Raw genomic sequence first — 27,478 nt, 5'->3', positions numbered from 1 at the left:
CAATGTAGGTCTCTATTAAAAGATACTGAGTAAAACAGCTCATGTGTAAAACCCTGCTTCATGTAAATGAACCATTATCATAATAATATTCTTTTTTAGTAGTATGTACCATTGGGTAATCATAAATAGAAAATTGCCATTTTAAAAAATAAGGGCCACCCCCTGAGATCGTAAGATTCACTGTACACACATACAAACCACATGTAAGGTCACATGAGCCAATCAACAGACAGAGTTCTGCCTTTTGCTTCCTCACTTCTTCCTGTTACAGTTAGTGTTGTAGTATTTCTGGTCAGGTGATCTCTGAGGCAGCACAGATAGAGTCACGAAATGGTGGTTCAAGGCAAGAGATGTAAAAGGGCAATATTTATGTAAATATATATTCCAATTTGGTAAGATTCTTTAATATGTCATTCAATTTGATATAAACTATCTGTTGCTTAAGTATTCATTTTGGGGGGTATAGTTTTCCTTTAATACAGATAATTATTACAAGGCAGCATAGAAACCAGAACAGCTAGTACAGGTATAGGATCCCTTATCCGGAAACCCGATATCCAGAAAGCTCCAAATTACGGAATGGCTGTCTCCCATAGACTCCATTTTATCCAAATAATCCAAATTTTTAAAAAAGATTTTCTTTTTCTCTGTAATAATAAAACAGTAACTTGTACTTGATCCCAACTAAGATACAATTAATCCTTATTGTAAGCAAAACCAGCCTATTGGGTTTATTTAATGTTTAAATGAATTTCTAGTAGACTTAAGGCATGAAGACCCAAATTATGGAAAGATCCGTTATCTGGAAAACCCCAGGTCCCGAGCATTCTGGATAACAGGTCCCATACCTGTATCAGAATTAATCAGCCTTGTAGAATCAGCTTATAATACACAAAAGCCATGAATATCTTGTAAATTATATCCTTATAAACAGTGAGTTCTGATGTCATCAGTTATAAACGGTGAGTTCTGATGTCATTTCTGTCACATGACTCACTGAAATGTGTGTATTATAATAAATAAAGAACCCCCAGTTGTAAAATATGAGGATATTATAAGTTACCTCGGAGTTCCATGACCCGTCTAAAAACACTCGGCCTTGTGTTTTTATATGGTCATGAAACTCCTCTGTAACTTATAATATCCTTATATTTACAAGAGGGGGTACTTTATTCACTATATATTTCAGGCCAACCTCATTTTGTGCTTGATAATTTGTGACGACCCCTAAGCTTGACTTTTCAACAGCTGCTCAGAGTCCACCGAGTGTCGCAGACACTTTCCAAGATGGTGACCCCCTGTGACAAGTTTGTAGTCTAGATCACTGCTGCTAAAACTTTAGGCTGGTGCAATAAGTAGCACATAAAACATGACATTTTAGACATATTAATTTTTTAGGGTTTAAAAAGTAACAGCCAAGTAACAGCCAAGAGTTAAGCAAATGTTTCCTTCAATAGCAAAATAACTTTAAAAGCACTGAATATTTTTAATACATGTATGTAGAAAGTTGCTTAGAATTATGTTTTATGACAAAGTTACATCTCAATAAGGTGATAGACTTTATTTAGCCTATATTTACAGTGTGAAGAGCAGTTACATAATATATGCAAAGTAAAATGCTTGTCAAATATCACGGACAACCTATAAAAGATAATTGGGGGAATGTAAAGTAAGTTGCTAATGGAAAAACAGTCGCAATGCAAATACATTTTTTCACTGCGGACAATTTTGCCTTTGTGAACATTGCCCTTTGCCCCTAACGCAACAGTAGGATAGCGATTGCAAATTCTATAGTTTGCCACAGTGCACAGTGTATGTAATAAAACTTCTTAATGAAAAAGTTGTTTGCTGCGAAAGTATATGCCACCTTCTTAAAAGTTTACTACTTTGCGAATTTTAACTGTGCATTGCAAACACCTAATGAAGAAAATTACATTGCGACATCCAAACTTTCATTATTATTTTGTTCACTTTGTGAATGTTATTACATTTCCCCCAATATGTATAATGTGATGTATGTGAGAGGGAGTCCAAGAGAAAAGAGAACCAGTGCCTCTGACAACAGCACATACATGAAAAAGACCTGTCCCATTTCCTATGCATAGAATTCTCTATTCATTGCCTTCAAATATACCATAATTGAAAGCACAAACAAAGAGCAAATGCCTCCATTTGTCTTGTGATCAGCTCAATGTGCCAGAGTGGCCACCCCTCTCTAGTCTGTCCCTACACCAATACTGAGGAAGGTACCACACTATGAACTGGGACCAATACTGCTGAATGTTGGCAAAGTATCGGATCCAGTTTGAGAATTGTGTGTGAAAAACTTTCAAAAATATACCTATCTTCAAGCTTTCTCGCAGGGGAGTGAAGCCAAAACCTGGGACCCCAGGTTAGTATAAGAAACTTGAAAACTGAAATAAATGTGGTGTATCCCCAGTCAGGGCTTAAGAGAAGTTGAAATAGAACCATCTGTGAACATGTGCCAAAGTTTATAAAGTAGCTTAAAACATATTTCATCAGGCAGCTGGTTATACAATTTAGGTAGGCCAAAGTTTTTCTTTTTATATGATGGTAGAGAGAAAATCACAAGCTCAACCACTTATAAAGGAAGTTTTAAAGTGGATCATTTCAATCATGCTCATCCTTACATAGTTGAATCGTGTAGAAAAAAGACAAAGTCCATCAAGTTCAACCCCTCCAAATGAAAACCCAGCATCCATACACACACCTCCATACTTTCACATAAATTATATATACCCATTAGTGATGGGACCCGCGGGTCGGGCGGGTTCAGGTCGACCTTGCCACCTTCAAATGCCGGCATCCAACTTCCGGTTTTATAGTCTCACGTCTGCTCGCTATACTAGCTATATAATTTATCACAATAGCCTTCGATATCTTGTCTGTCCAAGAAATCATCCAAGCCACTGATTAACAGAATCAGCCATCACAACATCACCCGGCAGTGCATTCCACAAGCTCACTGTGAAGAACCACCTATGTTGCTTCAAATAAAAGTTATTTTTTTATAGTCTAAAGGGGTGGCCTCTGGTACGGTGATCCTCTTTAATGGGTAAAAAGGTCCCCTGCTATTTGTCTATAATGTCCTCTAATGTGCTTGTAAAGTGTAATCATGTCCCCTCGCAAGCACCTTTTTTCCAGAGAAAACAACCCCAACCTTGACAGCCTACCCTCATAATTTAAGTCTTCCATCCCTCTAACCAGTTTAGTTGCACATCTTTGCATTGTTAGCCTACAATCAGGTATGCCTTTCCCTACAATACTTATTGTGTTTAGCCTTTCCTTTTCCTTTAATCAAACTTTTTTTTTTCATGTAGTGACATAATGCAGCAATTTAAATACCTTGGATATTTCAACATATATCACGATTTTCTGCTATTGCCCGAGGGCCAGATATTTATCCTAGCCAATTACATAATTTTGAATTGCTGAGTACCGGTCTAGGCTTTGAGTCATAAATACAAGCAATGTCAGATTTCTACTCCAAGAACGAATACCACTGGTTGAAATACTTTTTCAGGTACTTCAGTAGTTCTGGATTGCAGTTTATTTAAGTGAAGACTGCATGGTATTTCAAAAGTATTCTGCCTTTTCCACCGATATGTAAATTAAAAAATATGAGGTCTCCCCATGTTCACATATCACTTTTGCTAGATGGCCTATTCTCAAAGTGGGCATGTTCCTTACAGCTCCCCTTGATTAAAAAACAAGACATCAAAGTGATATACGGTAAAATGAAAGTATGTTACACAAAATGCGTTGGACAAATAGCAAAGCAAAATTTGAAAGATAACTTTTCAATGCAATAGCCACATAAATCCCTTCAGGGATTTTTTGTTAATATCTATATTGAGCGTTTCATCCTTAACCTCAGATGGCCAAGACAAATCCAGAAAGAAATTCTATGGGGATTGTTTCAAAGTTTGCTTCTTGCCTAGTAAACCTTGAAAACAGGTAGCATTTACTGATCAGCTATAAGAAACACATCCGATAGGTAGCTATGGATTATTGTATATGGTCAAACTCAAAGGAGACATATTACCGTATATACTCAAGTATAAGCCAGTTTTTCAGCATCCAAAATGTGCTGAAAAAGTCTACCTCGGCTTATACTCGGGTCAGCGGGCAGTAGCTGAGATTGTCACTTTTAATCATTCCTATACCAACAGTTCACTTGGGGAGAGACTGCAATATCCCACAATGCCCTTATATGAAAGAATAACAGTGCGCCCTCTGTTGGTTATATGAAAGATTAACAGTGACTGCAATATCACACAGCACCCTCTGTTGGTTATATTAAAGAATAACAGTGACTGCAATATCACACAGCGCCATCTGTTGGTTATATGAAAAAGTAACAGTGACTGCAATATCACACAGCGCCATCTGTTGGTTATATGAAAGAATAACAGTGCGCCTTCTGTTGGTTATATGAAAGATTAACAGTGCGCCCTCTGTTGGTTATATGAAAGAATAACAGTGAATGCAATATCACACAGCGCCCTCTGTTGGTTATATGAAAGAATGACAGTGCACCCTCTGTTGGTTATATGAAAGAATAACAGTGAATGCAATATCACACAGCGCCCTCTGTTGGTTATATTAAAGAATAACAGTGACTGCAATATCACACAGCGCCCTCTGTTGGTTATATGAAAGAATAACAGTGACTGCAATATCACACAGCACCCTCTGCACATGGTAGTGGGACAGTGGGACAATGCACACAGTAATCCGTTTGGCAATTCTCTGTCACCATCAACTTTGCAAAGAAGTCCGGTTGATCGCTGGGGGGGTTGCTTTGGCAGAATGTGCGCTGCTGGGAGACAGGGCTGTAGTTGTGTCTAGGCTTATACTAGAGTCAATAAGTTTTCCCAGTTTTTGTAGGTAAAATTAGGTACCTCGGCTTATACTCGGGTCTGCTTATACTCGAGTATATACGGTATGTAAAAACAAGAATCTGCTATTACATTATGCTCTTTTAAATATAGAAGAGGTGTTCATTTATTGAATATTGCTGAAAAAAATCTTACTACTGCCATTTGTTCCATGTCCAGCTGCCTCCTTTCCCAGGTTGTGCAGGGGAGCCAGACTCTAGGATAGGAACCAATTAGCAGTTAGGTGGACCTGAAAGGAAACTGAAGGCTCTCTTTGCCTTTGGAGTGCTGTGTAAACAAACCCCATCTTTCCACTAGCTGAAACATTAGTTAACAGTAATAAGCACACCAAAAGTTAGGGGAAAAAAGCACACACTATTCTGTAAGGACTTGTAGCCCCGTTTGATCCAACAGGAAGCATTAAAACCTACCTGAATGAGTATGGGAGCTCATGACAGGCCACGATAATTCCACTAGCAATCAAAACCAGATAGAGTACTCCAAACCAAGACTGACCCAAACCAAATGCAGAAAAGAAGATTCACAGGAATAAAAAAAATCCAGAAGGGCCAACATGAAGCCACAGGAAGAGACTTTCCAAGGCAAATACCTGTAGTGGGAAAGAAAAGCATTTACTGAACTAAAATACAAGTTCAATATCTAAAATTTAAATATGAGCTTTAAAATAATCAGTAACTGCATGTAAAATTATACCTGATCTAGCTTAAGTACATTAGATGAAATGCACAATGACCACTGCTGAATGAAGTACAGTACTAGTAGGGAAAATATGCAATGTGCAATTGTTTTTAAGACATTTGGATGTTTGCTGTTACCACTAGATTACAAAAGGCACTGAACAAAAGTATTATGAAATGTATGGATTGCAATTAACATTTTTAGAATTAAAAAAATAAATAAATAATAAAAAACATGCAGCTTCCCCTACATTTCTTCAGATGAGGTCTGATTCTAGCTTCTTCACACCTTGAACTATTTTACATATACTTACCAAATAGTGTATATCTGACACATTACAAACAATGTTTACTGTTTCTCCACACATTGAGGTTAAAAAAGACCATTAATGGCTGTTATCACGATTGTGTCTTTTTGCATCAAAAAAAAAAAAACAACTTCCCAAATATAACAAGGCAAAATGATCCTTTGAAGAATTAGACCGCTATATTATTATATAGCAATAGATTTTGTTTGCAATAAAAAACAAAAAACACTTTTTAAAGACCTGATGAGTACTCTGCTTGGTTTTCTTCAAATATAGATATTACGTTTATTTTGATGTATTTTACATAAGTTATTTCTATTATTACTAAATACAGGTATGGAACCAGATATCCAGAAAGCTTGGGACCAGGGTTTTCTGGATAAGGAGTCTTTCCTTAATTTGGATTTCCATAACTCAAGTCTCCTAAAAAAATCATTTAAATTTGAAGTAAACCCGATAGGATTGTTTTGCCTCTAGCAATGATTCATTATATCTTAGTTGGACTCATGTGCAAGATACAATTTTATTATTACAGAGAAAAAGGGAATAATGTCTAAAAAATTTAATTATTTGATTATAATGGAGTCAATGGGAGATGGCCTTTCTGTAATTCGGAGATTTCAGAATAACAGGTTTCCGGGTTACGGATTCAATACCTGTATATTCAAAAGCTATTGAAATCGTGGATATAACAGAAATACATGAATAATGAAGAATGTAATATTTTTCTTTGTTAGAGAGTGGACCAAGACAGGTGTGTTCTCATTAATGACATATACTGTATGTGTGATAATGACTGACTTTACCATGTGAAACAGTAAAATGATAGCCATGCTCCAGGTCTAAAAGAGGCCATACACATAGAGATCCAGTCGTTTAGCGATTTCACAAACGATCTGTTCTCTCCCCAATATGCCCACATTGAGGTGGGCGATATCGGGCTGATACGATCATGGGCCCTAGGTCCGTGATCCAACGGGATTTTTAGCCCTGTTCGACTTTCGGGCAGATATCGATCAGGGAAGCATTTCAGAGGGCCCCACAACAGGCCAACAAAAGCTGCCGTCTCGGTCTATCTGCAGCTTTTATCGGCCCGTGTTTGGCCACCTTTACAAGCGAGGGCTTCTTTTACATTTCAGGCCAATGATAGCAGATTTAAGAGTGGTTAAAAATGCTGTAAAAGTGTTCACAAAAACAATCATGATGCATCCAGATCCCAAGACTTCATGCTAGTGTTAACCTAAAGAAATGCAGAGAATAAATAATGCAGAGACATTAACCAACAAAAACTGGACAGAAGCAATGAGGATCATTATAATATTTATAAGCAGAGGGCTCCAAGACAAGCCAATTTACACATTTGTAGCATTTACAGGATTCAGAATTCCCAGAAAAGAGACCCTTTAGAAGCTTTACACACAACAGCTGCCTTAAGCCAAGCAGTATTGGCACAATATTGTCACATTTATTACCACAGATCACATTTTATCACAAATATTTAATGCTGTATACTTGTATCCACTGAAACATAAAAATGAGTAGATTGTATTGCATCCTTGCCATGAACAGCAAGTGTGTTGATGTTCTGCACGTATAATAAACTGTCAAAAGATTTTATGAGAGCTACTAGCAACCACATTCCCAGCATTGGGTCTCATCACAGTCAGTTACACCTGGTGCACATCAAGGATTGTAAGATTGTATGAAAGAAAAAAGATGTTATCAATAGACTGTGAAATAATGTCACAGGAAAAAAATCCTTGCTATATTGCTCTCACGGCTGTGTTTAACAGGGAGCTTAGGCAATGTCACAAGCTCATTACAGCTCTTTCACAAGTGCTGGGTGATCTGGAAGCCAGCAAAGCTCTGCCCACTCACAAGAGAAATGTGTACAACGTCTGTACAGAAACTTCACACAGTGCCAAATAATTATTTTGAAGGTTTAAATTGCAGCCTGTCTGGAGGAAAAAAACTGGATTGAAGAAATTACTTTTCGGTCACCCTGGCAACCGTTTTCAAGTGTTGTACGATGCTCGGCGTGAATCCATCCCTTGCTGAACATGAGCATCCTACTGCAGAAAGTCGACAGCACAAAGATAAGAAGGCTGGGCCCAATTCTACATGACAGAATTTAACACCCACACAGTGTACTTAGCGAAGGTTCATATGTCCTACTGCAATTCTGTATCAACCCCTTTGAATTACTACCTGTTGTCAAGATCCCTGGCAACATATTTTAAAGATACATTAAAGGGGTTGTCCACCTTCAAACACTTTTTTTCAGTTCAGTTGGTTTTTTGTAGATCACCAAAAATAAAGACCTTTTCCAATTGCCTTCCATTTTCTATTTGTGACCATTTTCTAATATTGAAGTGTAAAGTTTAATTTTTCACCTTCTAAACCAGTTCTGGGGGGGTGAGTTGTTTTCAGATTGCTCACCATAAACAAAGTCTTTTTTCAAATGCTTTCCATCTTTTATCTTTTACTGTTTTCCCAAAATTAAAGTATAAAGTTTGATGTTCGTGTCTCTGGGGTTTCAGTCTGGCAGCTCAGTGATCCAGGAACATTCTGAACTGTTACAATTTACTACATTTAGTTGATATATTTCTCAGCAGTATCTTTGGAATATTAGCAACTAGTGTATTCATTCTAACAGCTGCCTTCAATGAAACTCAGGGATTCTGCTCAGCAGGGACTAATATAACAAAATGTATCAACTAAATATATCAATTTCCCCTTTACATTAACATAGAATGTTCTAAGCAACTTTTCAATTGCTCTTCGTTATTTATTTTTAACAGTTTTTTAGTTATTAACCTTTTTCTTTGGATTCTACTAAGCTTTCAAATGGGGGTCACTGACCCCATCTAAAAACAAAATGTTCTGTAAAGCTATACATTTATTGTTATTGCTACATTTTATTACTCTTCTTTCTATTCAGGTCCTCTCCTATTCATATCCCAGTCTCTTATTCAAATCAGTGCATGGTTGCTAGGCTAATTTGGACCCTAGCAGCCAGATTGCTGAAATTGCAAACTGGAGAGCTGATGAAAAAAAAAAAAAAAAACAACCACAAATAATAAAAAATTAAAACCAATTGCAAATCGCCTCTGAATATCACTCTCTACATCATAGTTTAAGTTAATTAGAAGGTGAACAACCCCTTTAATGAATCATCGACCCCCTCCCAGAGCTGCTTTAGAAGGTAAAAAATGAAACGTTACACTTCAATATTACAAACAGTCATGAATAGAAAATAGAAAGTAATTGGAAAAAGTATTTCTGGTGAACTATCTGAAACCAACTGAACTGAAAAAAAGTGTCTGAAGGTGAAACACCCCCCCCCCCAATAAGAAAAGCCCCTGCCTACCTAAGCGAAGTAGAGCTCATGGGTGCCATCTTCCTGATATTTGTCTTCTTTTGTATTGGCGCATGAGTAGTTGGAGCAGTCTTCCAGTTCATGGCAAATGTGCATGCATCAAAAGTACCGGAAACAGCAGAAGGGAAGAAAGGGGACCCAAAGAATACCGGAGATCCAGAAGATTGCGCCCATGAGCTCCGCTGCGCTTACTCTGTACCAATATGTGAGCAAAGTGTTAGGGGCACTTTCAGGGGCGCACAATGTGGGGGTAGGTAGGGGCTTTTCTTATTGCAGAGGTTTAGTTCTCCTTTAAGGTGGCTACACACATGCAGATTTAAGATGCCAATTTGAGTCCTTTAGAATCAGTCAGCAGTTTATCTGCATGTGAATGGGGGCCTACGATGGGACCACCTGACCAATATTAGGCAAGTTTGATTTTGACGTTGGATTGAGAATCGCATCAGCTGGTTGATGAGGTCCTCGTCCCAAGAGCCCCTATTCTTGTCATTGTAATGCAATAGCTTGGCCCTATAGCCACACAATCAGACTAGCCCAATATCGCCTACCATTGGTTGGCATATCCAGGGAAATGTCCAGTTGTTTAGTGACCATGCCAAATGAGAGGATCTTATAATGTATGGTCACCTTAAGTACCAAGTTCACAGGACAGGCAAGGACATATTTGCAAACTGAAACCACACATTCATGCTACACATATTCCATATCTAATGTGTGTTTTGCAGGTAGCTAGCAAATACACGTTCCTTTGTAAAAGCCAGAAGAACTGCAATAAAAGTTATCAGAAAAGACTGGAGGTTTAACATTGTCAATTGCTAAGAAACAAAAGAAGCACTCCCAATTCTTATCACAGGTGTCGAATCACCTAGTATAGTATTAAATAGAGGTCTCAAGGCAACAACTCGCTGTTAAAACTGTGTTCATGGAATATTACCGTAACTACAATTTTACTTGTCATTCAGAAAACAGATGATTAAGCTGTATAGTTTAAAATGTCTCAGAAAGTCTGTTAACATAAGCACAGTGCTCTGAATCCATTATTGCAATCGTGGTAGAGACCAATGACCAAAAATAAACCCCTATTTGCAATGAAAACTTCCATACTCTGCACAGAAGAAATATAACAAAAGCAGTCATTAGCATTAAGGCTAATTGCACACAAGGCGCTTTTTCTACTAGAGCAGGTGGAAGAAAAAGCCGATCCAAGCGGATCCATTTCCATCTGCTCCTCCTGTAAATGCACGGACAGGCGCTGTTTTAGCCCATGTGCACATGGAGTAGATTTTGGTGTTAAAATGCTTACATAAACAGTTCAACTTTGAAATCCAGCTTTTTCTCAGCCTCCGTCTAAACACATGCAGAAATACAGCAGCCTCTAATTTCACAGAGTACAGATGTTATCTTAAAGGAACAGTAACATCAAAATTGAAAGCGTTTGAAAAGAATTATAATATAGAATGTAGTGTTGCCCTGCACTGATAAAACTGGTGTGTTTGCTTCAGAAACAAAACTAGTGTTTACATAAACAAGTTGATGTGTAGCCATGGGGGCAGCCATTCAAGCACAGGATACACAGTAGATAACAGACACTACAGAGAATCTCTTATCTGCCGAGTATCCTGTGCCTTTTCACAGCTTTGAATTGATGCCCCCATGGCTACACAGCAGCTTGTTATATTGTTATATAAACTATAGTAGTGTTCCTGAAGCAAACACACTAGTTTAACCAGTGCAGAGTAACAGGACATTATATTTTTATCATTTAAAACACTGTTTTGGTTTTTTTTGTTGCTACTGTTCCTTCAAGGTCCACCCTGCTCAAAACTAGTCCTGGGTGCTAAACTTTTTACAGAACAGGAGATCGGACCTGGTAAGCAGTCAGATTGCCCCCCCAGTGACTCAAGCTTTCCTCATTCAATACCATTCCTGAAATCAGCAGGCAAAAATCAAACATCAAACACAGAGTTAATCATAGGGGTTTATTATGAAGATATTTATTTTTTATAACAGAAAGGTACACTGTTATTTAACACCATCTCAGATGGTGTTCAATAATTTGAAGAATTTGAGAAAAAGGCAGTTTACGTAATTAGCAGGGCTTAACTGATTTTAGCCTAATTTCATTTAATCTCTAATAATTCATATTAAAGATTTTCACATCTGTTTAAGTATGCCCTTGCCAAAGGAAAAGGAAAAGTTAAATTAACGTGCATCTCAAAGAGCCCCTACATATGTTTTTCTCAATGCAAGTCTGATCGCATATATAGTATGTGGCCTTTAAAAAGTATGCAAAAAAAATGGCAAGATTACGTCATGTCTTAAAACATTCCCCTATATGTAATATAAGTTATTAAGTTTGCCCAAGAGCAGTAACCAATAAGAAATTTGCTTTTAAGCAGGTGACTGCTATATGCTACCTGCCGATTGGTTGCTATAGGTTACTGCACCTGGGTAAACGTAGTGCCTTTTATTACATAACTCCATTTATGTGAAATGATCCATGTGCCTATTTAAATGACAGAAAAACAGATAGAATAGCATATTACTACAGCATTATTTTACACCACTATATGGGCCAACGTTACAGTAAAACGCATGTAAAGAGAGGGGTGAATATTACAGGTTTTACCAACCATGGTCCGAATGGTCAAATATTGCCCGATATGACTATCTGTTGCTGGCCAATTAGAACTGATCTGTAAATGTGCTGCTGCCTTTGCTTTGACAGGTCAGCAAGCAATGACAACATTTCCAATGAAATATTGAAGCAGTCAGTCATTCTTTTCAGGCACATCAGCTGCAATCCAAAAGTAACAGGTAACACAGCAAGATTACAACCATTTTAATACTCCTGTTTTTAATTTTCTTATGTTTTATATTTTTCATATTTTTATTTTAATGTTTTTAATATTTCAATATTCCTGTTAAAAATTCAGTCACCATGAAAATGCAGATACAGTGGCCCATTAATATTTATACAAAAAAATGAAATAAAACCTAAAACAAGTGGCTGTTTGATTACAACCACCAATAGCACTGGTCAATATGTCAGTAGGTTTCCCACTGACAGCTATGAAATGTGCCACAAGCAGCCTGCCTCAGCAATTATCACCCACAAACATATCAGTGCAGTTTTTATTGCAAAAGTGGGCCCAGGGAAATGCCTAGCACTTCTCATAGCTGTGAATGTAAAGTTACCTAGAAAGAGTCATATAGGTAATACCTTTTGCCTTTTAAGACATAATAAAGGAAGAAAGAAAAAATTGCACAATATGAAACTTTAGAAAGGAAAGAAACAAACTCCTTTGAGACAGAGAAAAAAGGAATTTAAAGGACAAGGAACGTCTAAAATAGAATAAGGCTAAAAAATGCTGTATTTTGTATACTAAACATAAGCATGAACTTACTGCACCACAAAGCCTAATCAAACAAATGGCTACAGGGGGCTGTCATCTTGTAACTTTGTTAAACATCTTTGCCTGACCCTGACCCTGCACATGCTCAGTGTGGTCTGGGCTGCTTAGGGATCGTCATAAACAAAGCTGCTTGAATTCTGCATGGCTGGTAAGTAAGGCGGGGGCTCCCCCTGCTGTTCATAAGTATGATTGTTTCCCTGCTCAGCAGTTAGGGACCATCTGACAATTCCTATCCACAGCAGTAAATGAAGGGGGAATTTCAGGTTTCTTATAGAAACGGTAGACATTTTTTAATTAAAGTATATTGGAGATAGGTTTCTTTTTCATCAAAGAAAGTAAAAATGGGATTTTATTTTTTTGCCTTTCCTTGTCCTTTAAGGGTGGTGACAAACGCTAAGATTCTGGTGTGATTAGTCGCCCATCGACAAATCTCCTCTTCCTCAGGCGATTAATCTCCCGGAAATGCCTTCCCGCCGGGTAGAATGTAAATTGCCGACGGAATGGCTTAGCGCTTAGTTTTTCGAAGTTGCCTCACAAGAAAACTTCAGGCGACTTTGGAAAACGAAACGATCCAAGTGCCATCCCACTGCCGATTTACACTCTACCTGGAGGGAAGGCTTTCGGGGGGGATTAGTCGCCCGAAGAAGAGGAGATTTGTTGATGAGCGACTAATCTCACCAGAATATTAGCGTGTGTCACCACCCTAAAGTGAGTATAGATAACGTCTTTTTCTCACATCCCTAAAGGCAGTAATGACTAATTGAAGAGAAGTAACATGAGAAGGGGAAAAAAACTATTTACATATTAGATCTAAGTATAGACTGAGTGAAAGCTACTTCCGGAGGTGCTTCCACATCTAGGAGGTAAGGTTTCAGAATGTTTTATAAAAAGAATTTTAACAATGAGGTGGCTCAACAGTTTTGATCCACTGCCCATGCTGCTCTGGAGGCTGCAAATGCCCTTAAAGGGATTCTGTCATGATTTTTATGGTGTAGTTTTTATTTCTAAATTACACTGTTTACACTGCAAATAATTCACTCTACAATATAAAACGTAATTCCTGAACCAGCAAGTGTATTTTTTTTTTTATAATATTGGTGTGTAGGCAGCCATCTCAGGTCATTTTGCCTGGCTGGTCAAGTCATGTGATGTGCTTTCAGAAAGAGCCAGCACGATTTGAGATCGTCTGTAGCTCCAAAATGAACAGAGACCCTTTTTGGAGGGATTTGTCAGAAATAGCATGTACATAGAGAAGTACTGAAATCTCCTACAAGCACACATACACACAGAGATAGCCGCGATAGTATGTAAATTATTGCGCTGGGGTGGAGACAACACGCGAAGGAATGAACGCCAGGACGACTCCCGGGTCTTGCGTGGGAGGAGAATTTAGCACTAAGCAATATGGGATATATATCGCTTGGAATCAAAAGTCGTGCGAAATCTTTCCTGCCAAAGACGATCGTCGCAGGGACTTCCTTTTAAAATTCGTGCTACTATAATCTCCCTGTGTGCCCCTACCCTTAGATCTACCAGGCAGCTGTTATTTTGTTTTAGGGAGCCGTTATCCGATTACCTTCCCATTGTTCTGCTGAAGGACTGCTGGGAGGGGGGGATGATATCACTCCAACATGCAGTACAGTAGTAAAGAGGAACTGAAGTTTATTAGAGCACACATCGCATGACTGGGGGCAGCAGGGAAACTGACAATATGTCGAGCCCCATGTCAGGTTTCAAAATTAAATATAAAAATAGTTTGCTCTTTTGAGAAATGCATTTCAGTGCAGAATTCTGTTAACTGATGCGTTTAAAAAAAAAAAAAAAAAGTTTTCCCATGACAGTATCCCCAACCTTTAGAACCCGTGAGCAACATTCAGAAGTAAAAGGAGTTGGGGAGCAACACAAGCATGAAAAATGTTACTGGAGTGCTAAATAAGGGCTGTAATTGGACATTTAGTAGCCCCTATGTGGATTGCCAACCTATATTGAGGCTCTGTTTGGCAGTACACCTGTTTTTTGTGCAGCCAAAACTTGCCTCCTAGCTTGGAATTCAAAAATAAGCACTTGCTTTGGGCCCTCTGGGAGCAACATCCAAGGGGTTGGAGAGCAACATGTTTCTCAAAAGCTACTGTTGGTGATCACTGGTTTAGATACTAATCTGTTAGATTTAAGTTTGTTTTATCTAGCAAGCTTTTTATAATTGTTTTTCCCTTTCTGCTGCCTTGTTTAGGGGTAAAAGCATGCAGTGTTTTACAGCGAGGCAGTTTAATTCTTTACATCCCTTACTGGTTCCTATATTAAAAGGTGGTAAAAATTCCTCATAGTCCAGTGAAAAACAATATCATTTGGTAAGATGTTATAATAGGTTGCATTAAAATATTGAGCTTGTAGAACACAACCTAAATTCCAACAAGATACCTAAGGGGGTAGTTAATCTTCAAGTTTAGTATGTTACAGAATGGCCAGTTCTAAGCAACTTAATTTATTTTTAGTTTTATTTTACTATTTGCCTTCTTCTTCAAAGTACCGTTTTATTATTACACAGAGGAAATTATTTTTAAAACATTTGGACTATTTGGATAAAATGAAGTCTATGGGAGACGGCCTTCCATAATTCCGTTTTCTGTATAACGGATCCCATACCTGTACAAATATTTTTATTCACGTCTCTCCTATTCATATTCCAGTCTTTTATACAAATTATTGCATGGTTGCTAGGGTAATGTGGACCCTAGCAACCAGGTTGCTAAATTATAACAAATAAAAAAAATGAAAACCAATTGCAAATTGTCTCAGAATATCATTCACTACACACATTTCAAAACAAGTCCCATGGATTACCTAGCCTAGTGCATCCACTGCCGCCTTCTTTTGTCATGCCATTAATGAAAAGAAGTTTGGTGCCCTAAAAATTCTCGTTTGAGGCCTTAGAACATTCCTTAGTAGATACATATTGGGAAAACATTGGGAAGGAGACTCCATTTTCATGCTTTTGCAACTTATAGGGGTGGGTCATTGTTAAGTTTCAGTATGTTATAGAATGGCTAGTTTTAACAAAATTTTTAATTGGTCTTCATTTTTTTTTTCTTTTTATAGTTTTTGAGTTATTTGCCTTCTTCTCCTGGCTCATATTCCAGCTTTCAAATGGGAGTCACTGACAAATGCCCTGTAAGGCTATAAATGTATTGTTATTGCTACTTTTATTACTAATCTTTCTATTCAGGCCCTCTCCTATTCATAGTTCAGTCTCTTATTCAAATAATTGCATGGTTGTTGCACGGTAATTTGGACCCTAGCAACTAGACTAGCTAAAATTGCAAACATTTGGCACTCCCTTTACATATCTTGCTTGTGGCCCTGATTTGTATTGCTCAGAAAATAATGTTCTGCGTACATTCATTTTTACCTTTTCGTGATTTTGATAGCAGGTATGGTCAATTTAAAACTGAATATTGCTGATCTTATATGTGTTTTAAAGCAGGGGTCCCCAACCACCGGGCCACTTTACTTTACTTTTACTTTACTAAGTGTGTTCCCTAGCAGCTGTTGTTATTGCAGGGCATGAGTTATTAAAGTGAAGCTATACCCCTGAACATGGACACTTCTGCCTGGGGCTGCCATATTTGTAGAGCATTAGTACATTAGCATAAGAAACACTAACAGGTTCAGAAGGGACAGTCAGATTACAAAACAGTCAGGTTTATATAGTGAAAAAGGTAAAAAGAGTGCTTAAAATTGTGACTTGGATAGAAGGTGATGGGCTAAAGCATTAGTCAGACCAAGTGAATTGATGCAGCATAGAATAATGCAGTGGGACTTGACAGCAGGGGCACAAGCAGATAGACCACAATATGAACTAGCTCACACTTGGGAACAGCAAGGAATGCCCCAGTGAGAGCTTTATTTAGATATTTACTGGGAAGGCCCAGCTCTAGGGTCAAGTTGCCCCCATTGTTAAATTCATCATAATGCCATTGAACACTGATAATATATATATCACCATTCCTGGCAAACTATGCACAATTTTTCCCACAATGGCAGAGCAGGGGAAGGAGCCTGACCTTCACAAGGAAGTAAAATCGGGATGAGGCCAAGTCTACTACTGCAGTAAATCAACAATTATGGATGCAAAGGATATGACTTAAAGAAAAAACACTAACCTTTAGAGTAAGATGTTTTAATATTATATAATCATCTTTTCATTAAGTTGCACACAATATATTGGTGAGGATAATTTCAGACAGGAACATTCCAGAACAGCAGAATAAATACAACGGTTTGCTAATGAATGCCATGCGTGGAAAAAAAATCCGCAGAATTATAACTACATTATGCACACATATAAATACTGAAAAATTACGGTTTAAAGCTCAGTGAATATAATGGAAGCCACATCCAAAAACCCTAAAGGAAAGCAATTCAATTCCTCAATTTATAACATCCCAAAGGATTTCTAATGCAAAACAGAAGTTCTGTAGAAAGCAAATAGCACAGTGTAATGTTTGTAGATGTGTTTAAGTGTTTCCATACCTCAACAGTGTTTTAAATCCATAACCACATAAAATGATTAGCTTAACATTGCTTAAAACAGGGTTTCGCATATGCTCTACATAATTGTAAACTAATAAATGTATTGCTAAAAGCTACAAACATGTTGGCGGCTCCAGCACCCTACTGGCTCTATTTGTAAACCTATCCTCTAAACTCGCTCACTTTTGGACACTACCTTAGGACAAAAGCACATTCTGAGAATCTTGGTATTTTGTTGACAGAGTAATTCGTAGCTCTGCTGACAAGCAACACATTTCTAGAATCTCTTCTCGTTTATATCATGGGCAATTGTTTGAATCTCTGTTGGAAACTGTGTGGCAGTATTTCTGAGGAAAAGCCAATTGCCACCAAAAAGAATGGGAAGAGACTCCGTAAAATTTGAAGCTTGCTAGTGGAATGACTAAATGCTTGAGCATCAAAATGAATAGTTGTATGCCACTGCCCTCAAAACGAATGTATAGATGCTGTGCATGGCACATTCATTCAATGGGACTCATCTAGAAGTTGCAGCATCTTTTCTTAAGGTCAAACAGGTATCCAAGTACAGATATAGGGGATGCAGACAATACATGTGTACCAGTGGTGTACTGTTTGAAAACAAAGTATTTTTTATTAAAGTAGCACAAAATGCAACATTTAAAAAGGTACATTCATAATATTTTATATTGTATATTGTATCTGAAAAGAAGGTGTGGCTCTTCTTTCTTCCTCACCCACAAATGCACCTTAAACCTGCTAAGAAAGGTAGCAACAGTAGATGCAATTTGCATCTTGGACAAATTACCTGCAATCCAATCTCAAATCTGAGATTAATAAAACACTTAACAAAGCACCAACTACAGTTTGGGCTCAGATTGTAAAATTGTGTATTATAATTAATAATGCTGTTTCACTCTAGAGGTCTTTAAGTACACACAATTATTTAATAATCCGATTTACTCAGGAGTACAATAGAAATATACTTTAAGTACACTCTTCTATTTGCTACAAGCATACAAGTGGCTTATTAGAAAACATTTTAGTAAAGCAAGGATCCAAAAAGGACATAAAATGTTAAGATTGCTTTTAATTATGATTTATGACACGCAAGCGTCCAAAACATAGATACAGTAGTAGATTTTGTGATATATTGATTTATTTTATACAAATAAAACTCGCTGTGAATATTGTCCATCAAGAATGCCTGAGGGTGGCTTTTAGTTGCAAGATACCTGAAGAGCATCTGGCTGGTAATGAAAACTCTGCCCAGAGCTACGCTGGAGACGGCCATGGGGTACTTCATTGATGTCCTCTGTCAAACTGAAATTTTTTATCAATTGATACACAATGGCTAAGCTGAATATGTGAACGTCATAATACAATAATGAAGTAAATATATATTGTACTATAAACTTAAGGGAAGGGGAAATTAGAAATATTTGTACCAATAAAGCTTCTAAAAATGACTCTCCATGGTAATTAAAAGTGAAGGAAGACAGGCACTGGGGAAAAGAAAACTCCTAATTGAGAGATGTACCCAAACCACCTATGTAGCACAAAGGAATCACTAAACAGACGAACATAAATTAATTGCATTAGTAAAGCAGCACAGTGCTCTTTGAAGATGAAGACTTGAAAAGACAAGGGATGAAATTTGATGGCAGTGTAAATAAGAGACATCAATACTTGCCAGGGTGAGATCATCCAATGCTCTGGATATCAGTACGATCCAGTGTGCCATCTATCTTTGGGGTAAGGCCACACAAGGAGATTCGGGGAGATTTTGTCACCTGGCGACTAATCGCCTCGTCTTTTGAGCCACTATCTCCCCGAACTACCTCAGCGTTTTTCCCCATAGGCTAGAATGAAAAGTCACCTGCGCTAATGCACACGCGGCGATGAGTTTTCTATAGTCGCCCGAAGTTGCCTCACTTCAGGCGACTTTTCATTCTAGCCTATGGGGAAAAAACGCTGAGGGAGATAGTCGCTCAAAAGACGAGGTGATTAGTCGCCAGGCGACAAAATCTCCTTGAATCTCCTCGTGTGGACTAGCGCTTACAGTTTACAGTGAAGTTCATCATTTTTGTCAAAAAGGTAACCTCCCACTGTCACAAAAATACTAAGCTATCTAACTCATCAATTTGGTATAGCCCTGTGCTTTTATATTTGCTTTCAATTTTTTTTTTAAATGAAAATGCACAGTTTTCATACTGGAGTCTAAATATGCCAAATACATTGTTAAACCTATACATACTGGGCATCATGCTGCTCATCAGACCTCAACATATTTAGTAATATCTTTGTACCTAATGACGTGGGAGATTAGATACTGTAAAGCTCCGAGGCTGTTCACCTTCCAAACACTTTTTTTCAGTTCAGTTGTTTTCAGATTGTTCACCAGAAAATAAAGACCTCTTTTATTTGCTTTCCATTGTAACTTTTTTTTTTCTCCAAAATTGAAGTGCAAAGTATGTTTGTCTCTCTGGTGTTTCAGTCTGGCAGCTCAGTAATCAGTCTAAGGGTCTGGCCACACGAGCAGATTCCGCCCCAGCGACAAATCTCCTCTTCTTCGGGCGACAATTTCCCAGAACTGCCTTCCCCCTGCCGGCTAAAATGAAATTAGTCTGTGGCAATGCACACGCGGTGCTTCATTTTCCGAAGTCGCCCCACAAGGAAACTTCGGGCGATTTCGGGAAAACTAAGCGACGAGTGTGAATTGCCGCAGACTATTTTTATTTTAGCTGGCAGAGGGCAGGGGGAAGGCGGAGGGCAGTTCGAGGAGATTGTCGCCCGGAAGAAGAGGAGATTTATAGCTAGGGCGACTAATCTCCCCGAATCTGCTTGTGTGGCCAGACCCTAAACAGTTACAATTTGCTACATTAGTGGATACATTTCTCAGTAGCAGCTCTGGAGTATTAGCAACTATTCTATCAATTCTAACAGCTGCCTTTAATGAAACTAAAGGATCATGCCGAGCAGGGCCAAAGATAAGAAATGTATCTACTAATGTATCAGTGTAGATCAGTTACAGTTGGTGACCTAATACAGCTTCTAGGCAAAATGAGCCCCCCTATAAGATATATTGGATCCAACTGTCAATGAATATCGGATACCCAACTACTGCATGAGGAGAGAATGAAGAGAAACAGATGCTAAGAGAGGGATAGTGAAGATAAACTTGATAATTTCAGAAATGATACAGAATATTTAATTGATTGTATTTAGAAAGTTTCCTAATTCAGTTTGATGACGCATATTACATTTTCACGATAGTTCCGGTTTAAGGCGGACAGAGACGTTAAGATTTATCTCCCCCTAACAACTGATTTTTTAGTAAGATCCGATATCAGTCAGAAAATCAGTACGGTTAGATGATTTTCATTATTTACAGTGAAATTTATCCATTGTACAGTAATTTGCAGGGCCAAGCAGGCAGCTACCCACAGTTTTCCTGGCTTTAACTAGATGATATTACTTCAAATAGTCGTTTTTGTTGATGGACAAATCGTACATTTAAATGATAGTTTCAAGATAAGCTTGGTCTTACATTAATGAAGAGATCTGAAAGGAGAAGGAAAGGCTTCGTACACTTGGGGTGCCAAATGTTAGGCAACCCCAAGTGATTGTATTGACTTACCTGAAACACCGGCTGGAGCTCCTATCAGCAGAAAACTGCAGTGAGCAGCACGGAGCTCTACTCTTCCGTCTTTCTCTTTCCTTCGTGCGGCTGCATTGCACAGTAGAACAAAAAGCCGAACTTTAACTAAAAAGTTGGCTATTTTATTCAACTGCGCATGTGTCTCCCAAGGGAAATTTGAAGAAAGAAGACACACCGGAAGAGGATCGCTCTGTGGTGCTCACTGGTATAACCCTGGGCCAGTGCAGTTTTCCGCTGATAGGTTTCAGGTAAGAATATACAATCACTTGGGGGTGCCTAACATTTGGCACCTCCAAGTGTACGAAGCCTTTCCTTCTCCTTTAATGCCTATGGCCAGTTTTACAGTGAAATCTACACTTTTCTATAAAATGGTGCATTGAAAATTCAGCACTGTATTAAGGTGGACTTGATCTACAAACACCAGGAATCTTCATAAAACTATACATTTTGTATTGGACATTTTGTTGGTTTTAAACAACATATAATAAAATAAAACATATCTCTGCCATATTTCTCTGTATTAGGAAAAAAGTGACGGTCTTTATTGTTTTTAGGTAATAAGAAGAATATATTGTAAAAGAAGGATTACACATAAATTCAAGCAGATTAAGAAAGCTTCAATTATTTAAAAATATTCCTATTGAAACAAAATATTAAAAAAAGATTAGTTGGCATGCAAAGAATTAAACTATCTGAGAATTTTTAATTGCCGTGATCTACCACTGGAAAACCACAGCATTCAATACATATTGAACCACTGGAATAGCTTTTTTTTTCTTGCAGTTTAATGCAGTGCTGTCCAACTGGTAGGCCATTCTATTAGCCAGAACCCATGCTTAGTGCTTCTTGTAATAAATGATTAACGATTACTTTCTAGGGAAGTATATTCTGACAGGAGTTTGTCTCCCACAAATCATAGCAGTTTGGGCATGTCACTTATCAGAAAGGAATAGCAAAGCAATCATTAGATGTAACAGACTGTGGAAGGGTTAGATAGATAGTTTAACCACAAGAATGGTTTGCAGCCTTGTTCTATTAGTTGCAGCATTACATTTGAGCTCATCTGCACTTGCCTTTCACTTGTATTGAACACTTGTTTTGCCATTTCCATGCTACTGGGGTGATGGCCCCTGAGGGTAAGGCCAGTTTAAGTAGGGGGCACATAATGTCACACCATTTGCCAATCACACAGGTCACCATCAACCAGGTTGTAGTCAAATAGACATAGCACAGCCTCAGTCAGGGGATGGACAAAGCCAGGCTCATTATTCACAACAGGCCCATATCGGTCTTTAAACTGGCTGGCCAGGCCCACCCACATGTACATTGGCCAACACTAATAATGAATGGATGGATTCCCAGATTTATTTGGCTGCTGGGATGCTTTGCACTCTTTATAATTTGTTTCTGTGTAACAGTACCAGGAACACACAGGAGTCACTAGAAACAGACATGGACAGTTTTGAAGTATTATTGACATTTTCTCACCAAGTGTAAAAAATGCCAAATGTGATGATAACCTAGGCAGGACTGCTGAATCCTGATCCAAATCAAAGTCCTAATTTAGAAAAGCAAATTATTGCCTAGTAGGGCTAAAAAATGGTGCTGTTAAAACATTTTTTAGTTCCTTGTTTGTGTGATAAAAAGTCATGCTGTTGGCCAGTTACTTGGATTCAGCTGAATTCTGTTGAAAAAGGTCAGAACCCCAACAAAATCCTGGATTTAGTGCATCCCTACTAAAGAAATGATAGGTGATGCTGGCATTAAACATTTTTGTGGAAAGCATCATGATCTTAATTTAAATGTAGACAGCACATACTCCAAATATGATGTGTGCAGTCAGACATAGTCATACCAAAAACATACACAAATATGAATCTGCCATACTACTCTAAGTAAATGAATTAATGTACTTAGAACATTTACTTGAAGCTAACAGGGTTGAGTGATGCCTATGAGTTTAAACAATCCGTGCAATTCCGTTGACCCCAACACATCCTTTTAAACCCAATAGCAACGCCCAGTTAGGGTTTTACTAGTCAAAACAACTGTACTTGTAGTAACGTGGAAATATGCACAAGACCCAAGACTTTTCCAGTCCCATAATAAACTGGAAACCATTCTTAAATCATATCCCCAGCATTATACCCTACCACAACACTGAAGAGGAGTCTAAACAAGTTAAAAGATAAGGAAATGGTTAATCAGTGGGGTATACATTTTTAGGACCTCAGTGATACCACCTTACCTCAGACCTCAAGGGCACACTTGAAAAAGGGCCTTTTGCTGCCCGAAACATGTTGTGTGGACGCACAATAAAGCACTGATTAGCAGGTACTCTGCTGTTTGCCTCTGATTTCCATATTTATGATTCAAGGGCAGTGTTACTCTTTGCTAAAAAAACGTGCTGGCCCAGGGTACTATTCTAGCGAGTGCCACTTTCCTGTCCCCAGAATCTTTGCTGTGCACATGTGCAGTTAGTAACTGTCCTTTCATGTATTCAAGTGTCTTCAGAATGGCCTTATTAGACCGCTTGCAACAGAAATTAGGCTTCCATTCCCATTTGAATAGGAAGTTAGTCAAAAGAGTTATCTACTGTGCATGCCTGATTTCTATTGGATTAGGAGACAGCAAGCATGCTCAGTAGACACCTTTTTGACCAACTTCCCATTCAAAGGTGAAGAAAGGCTCAGTATACTAAAGTCATGGCAAATAAAACATTGATTGATGTCAGCAACAGAGTACAGCTTTTATCTTAAAGGAACAGTAACACCAAAAATTAAGTGTTTTAAAGGAATGATAATATAATGTACTGTTGCTCTGCACTGGTAAATCTGGTGGGTTTGCTTCTGAAGCACAACTATAGTTTATATAAACAGGCTGCTGTTTAGCTATCGGGGCAGCCATTCAAGCACAGGATACACAGTAGATAACAGATAAATTCTGAAGAATCCTATTGTATACTACAGAACTTATCTGTCATCTGCTGTGTTTTCCTGTGCATTTTCTCCTTTTTCAGCCTTGAATGGCTGCCCCCATGCCTACACAGCAGCTTGTTTATATAAACTATTGTAGAGTTTCTGAAACAAACACACCAGTTGTACCAGTGTAGCACAACATTTCATTATATTCTCGTTACTTTAGAACACTTTAGTATTTGGGTGTTAGTGTTCCTTTAAGGTGGCCATGTGCAGGCAGATTTAAGCAGCCAATGTGGTCCTTAAAGGAAAACTATACCCCCAAAATGAATACTTAAGCAACAGATAGTTTATATCAAATTGAATGACATATTAAAGAATCTTACCAAAATGGAATATATATTTACATAAATATTGTCCTTTTACATCTCTTGCCTTGAACCACCATTTCTGTGCTGCCTCAGAGATCACCTGACCAGAAATACTACAACACTAACTGTAACAGGAAGAAGTGAGGAAGCAAAAGACAAAACTCTGTCTGTTAATTGGCTCATGTGACCTTACATGTGGTTTGTATGTGTGCACAGTGAATCTTACAATCTCAGGGGGCGGCCCTTATTTTTTAAAATGGCAATTTTCTATTTATGATTACCCAATGGCATATACTACTAAAAAAGTATATTATTATGATAATGGTTCATTTACATGAAGCAGGGTTTTACACATGAGCTGTTTTACTCAGTATCTTTTAATAGAGACCTACATTGTTTGGGGGGTATAGTTTTCCTTTAAGGTTGAGGGCACACTAGTGTTTGGAACTCTTCTCTCCACCTAATGAACAGCAATAAAACCAATATGCTGCAGAGATTCACAATAACTTATAGAAAAAGTTTTCAAAACACCAATTCTCAAACAATGTTATGTGCACACGTTTATAGATATTCACCAGGGTTCATAAACTGTGGTTGTCCAGCAATTATTGATAATACATTTTCGAGCATCGAAGGTGATAAGGGATTTTGGGTATTGTGGATCAATAATGGCTAAAAAAAGCAGCAGGCAATGAACAAACATTATTTGCATACATTGTTTACATTCCGGTGAGAATGTCACTTCCCAGAGGCAATACTCTTACAGATCAAAGTATAAACACAAATAATATGCACTGGCAGGCAAAAGAAACTAATATAAAATTACAATGTCTTAGTCACTTTGATCTGACCTACCACTGCACCACTTTCCAAAGCATATATGAATTTAAACTACACAGTGGTTTGTTTAGCATACATTTTGCGGTGGAAGGAGTAAATTAAGTTAACTCTTACTATGTTATAGAAGGTCCCGTGCATGGCAAAATTTCAATTGGTCTTCGCTTATTTTTGTATTATTGTGTTTGAATTAATTGCCTGCCTTTTTCCAGCTTTCAAATGAGGGTCACTGACCCAGGCAGCAGAAACTATTGCTCTGTAAAGCTACAATGTCATTGTAACTTTTTATTAGTTATATTTTTATCCATGCCCTCTTCCATTCATATTCAACTCACTGTCGGGTTGCTAGGGTAAACTGGGCCATGGAAACCAGAGAGCTGCTGAAATTAAACTAAATATCTAAATAATGACTGCAAACAAACTAAAAAAAGACTAACTAAAGTTTCTCTTCAGCATAGTGGCAATTATCCCTTCTAGTGCCTGATGAGACACTCCCTCACGAATACTACAGTGAGCATTTTCCCCACTGACAGCAGCTTATCACAGGGAAAACACCAAGTTGGCAACCTCTTATGCACAACAGATGATAGGCTGCATATGCAACTGTCACAAAGCCTCAGTTTAACTTTGAAAAGGACTTCCCAGGGACCAAATTCACCGTCCAGCCAAGAACAGACCCCTATTGTTGCTGAGCTGTACCCTGCTCCTGGATAATAAACATTATCAGCTACTCTCTACCTGTTGTTTTTATAAGGTTTCCAAATGCCAGGAGGTTCTGCTACAATATGCCATCTAAGGGCTGCTAAATAGTGGATGGGTGGGTACATAAGCCAGAGTTTCAAATGCTGTACTCAATAGGCCTGCCCTAAATAGGCTTATTCCAGGGAGAAGACAGTGTATATCTAAGCAAAGCAGGACTATCCCACCTGCAGCCCTCAGCTATATCAGCAAGATTCTGGGGGATACACTTAAGCAGAAGGGAGAATGCAGACACCCCTGATGTACAGGGACATAATGTAGAGCAGCACTAGAGTCGCCATTGATTAAGAAGGGGCAAAGCCAGTGGGCACTTTAGCCTCTACCCTATGATCACCGGCAGTACTTGCTATGTAAGACAGCTGTATGTAGCATTATGCTTTTTACATTATAAAGCGACTATTTCTCTGTCTTACTGATTAGGAGGGTGCACTGTGACACTTTCAGGTACATGTTAAACATCCCACTCTCACCCCGGCAATTAGAACAGGGACACCTAGCGACAAGTGCAGGTAAACAGACTGGATCCACAGCCACGCACCTGGTGCAGCTACAACTACAGTAGTACAGTTACACAGCCTCACATAGGACAATTACCTGCGACTCCTCGCCGGGCAACTTGCGTATTCCGTTCCCCAGATGATTGCAGGGTTTCTCCCTATGTCACAGGCCTAGCTGGTTTCCGGTTTCTCTCAATCCCCACTGTGCACCCCAAGACTACAAGCAGCCGCCATCCCGCTCACCTCCTCGCTCTGCGCCGAGCCGCGCACTGTTTCCTAATTGGTCCAAGGCCACGCCAATCCAAGGTAAAACCCCTTCACGTAGAATGAAAGCCATTCAGACGTTGCGCAGTTTGGGAGAGAGAATTCAGCGCTGATTGGATAGAACTTACGTCAATCAGACGGAAATTGACGACTCTCATCTCGATATTTCCTCTGCAGGCACCGCCTTCTCTGCTTTGCCCAACAAATGAATGATACGTGAAGTGGTAACTGGCTGCTGAAACATGATTATTGGCTATTTAAACTGCCAGTTAGCAGAGGACCTGCTGTGTGTGTGTGGCCCTTAGGGAGGTCTCCAACTTTGAAGAGAGGTTACGTCACGTGTTACATAGCGAGTACATTCCAGCCAATAAAACGGCGAGTTATTTATAGACTCTGTCTCTTTTTTTAATGTCTGTATCTTTTAACCATCGCCGTGGGCAGGTTTAAATGCCCTAGTCCTGAGACTCAGCTGCAGGGTGTAGAACATATTCCTTGCTGTTAATATACACTGAGAATAAGATGACGATTTAGAGTTAAAACACGTCATAACTTGTCTGAGAACAACGAATAAAGGAGGGGAATAGGCAATAATGAATACAGCTGCAGAGTGCATTTTATATGAGAAGTGTAAGTTGGCTTGAGATCATCACATTGATGATAATTTGCAACACTACAAGGCTGCGACATAGGATGTGACTGACCATGATGCATGAAAGCTGCTGCACGGGTTGTAACTGCAACTGTTCCCTGGGGCATAAGAAAAAATACATTTATTTGGATTCAAAAGCAACAGTTATGACTCATGCCCCGCCCCCCTGAAGTCACTGGTTACTGCCTGGTAACCAATCACTGGAAACCAAGAGAGCTGCAAAGCAGGAAGTAGTGTTGTGGCTATTATTTTAGACATCCAGTCACTCCAGCCTTTATACATTACATTTTTGA

General features: G+C 38.5%; 1 protein-coding gene across 4 annotated transcripts in view; it reads right to left on the bottom strand.

The window, feature by feature from the left end:
- Window positions 1-26,657, bottom strand: part of hdac4.S (histone deacetylase 4 S homeolog) — a 106,938-nt gene extending 80,281 nt beyond the window's left edge. Inside the window, exons 1-2 of one of the 4 annotated variants that reach the window (XM_018238911.2) lie at window positions 26,370-26,610; window positions 5,333-5,511 (exon numbers count right to left, since the gene is read on the bottom strand). In XM_018238911.2, the coding sequence (XP_018094400.1) occupies window positions 5,333-5,354 (22 nt within the window). In that variant the 5' untranslated portion in view covers window positions 5,355-5,511; window positions 26,370-26,610. Of the gene's footprint in view, window positions 1-5,332; window positions 5,512-26,369 lie in introns of all 4 variants that reach the window. The other 3 variants (XM_041578788.1, XM_041578787.1, XM_018238913.2) reach the window with 3 other exon arrangements.
- Window positions 26,658-27,478: the final 821 nt, after the last annotated feature.

Source organism: Xenopus laevis, chromosome 9_10S (genome assembly GCF_017654675.1).
Source record: "Xenopus laevis strain J_2021 chromosome 9_10S, Xenopus_laevis_v10.1, whole genome shotgun sequence".
NCBI classification, from domain to species: domain Eukaryota; kingdom Metazoa; phylum Chordata; class Amphibia; order Anura; family Pipidae; genus Xenopus; species Xenopus laevis.
This window is presented reverse-complemented; position numbering and strand designations above follow the sequence as displayed.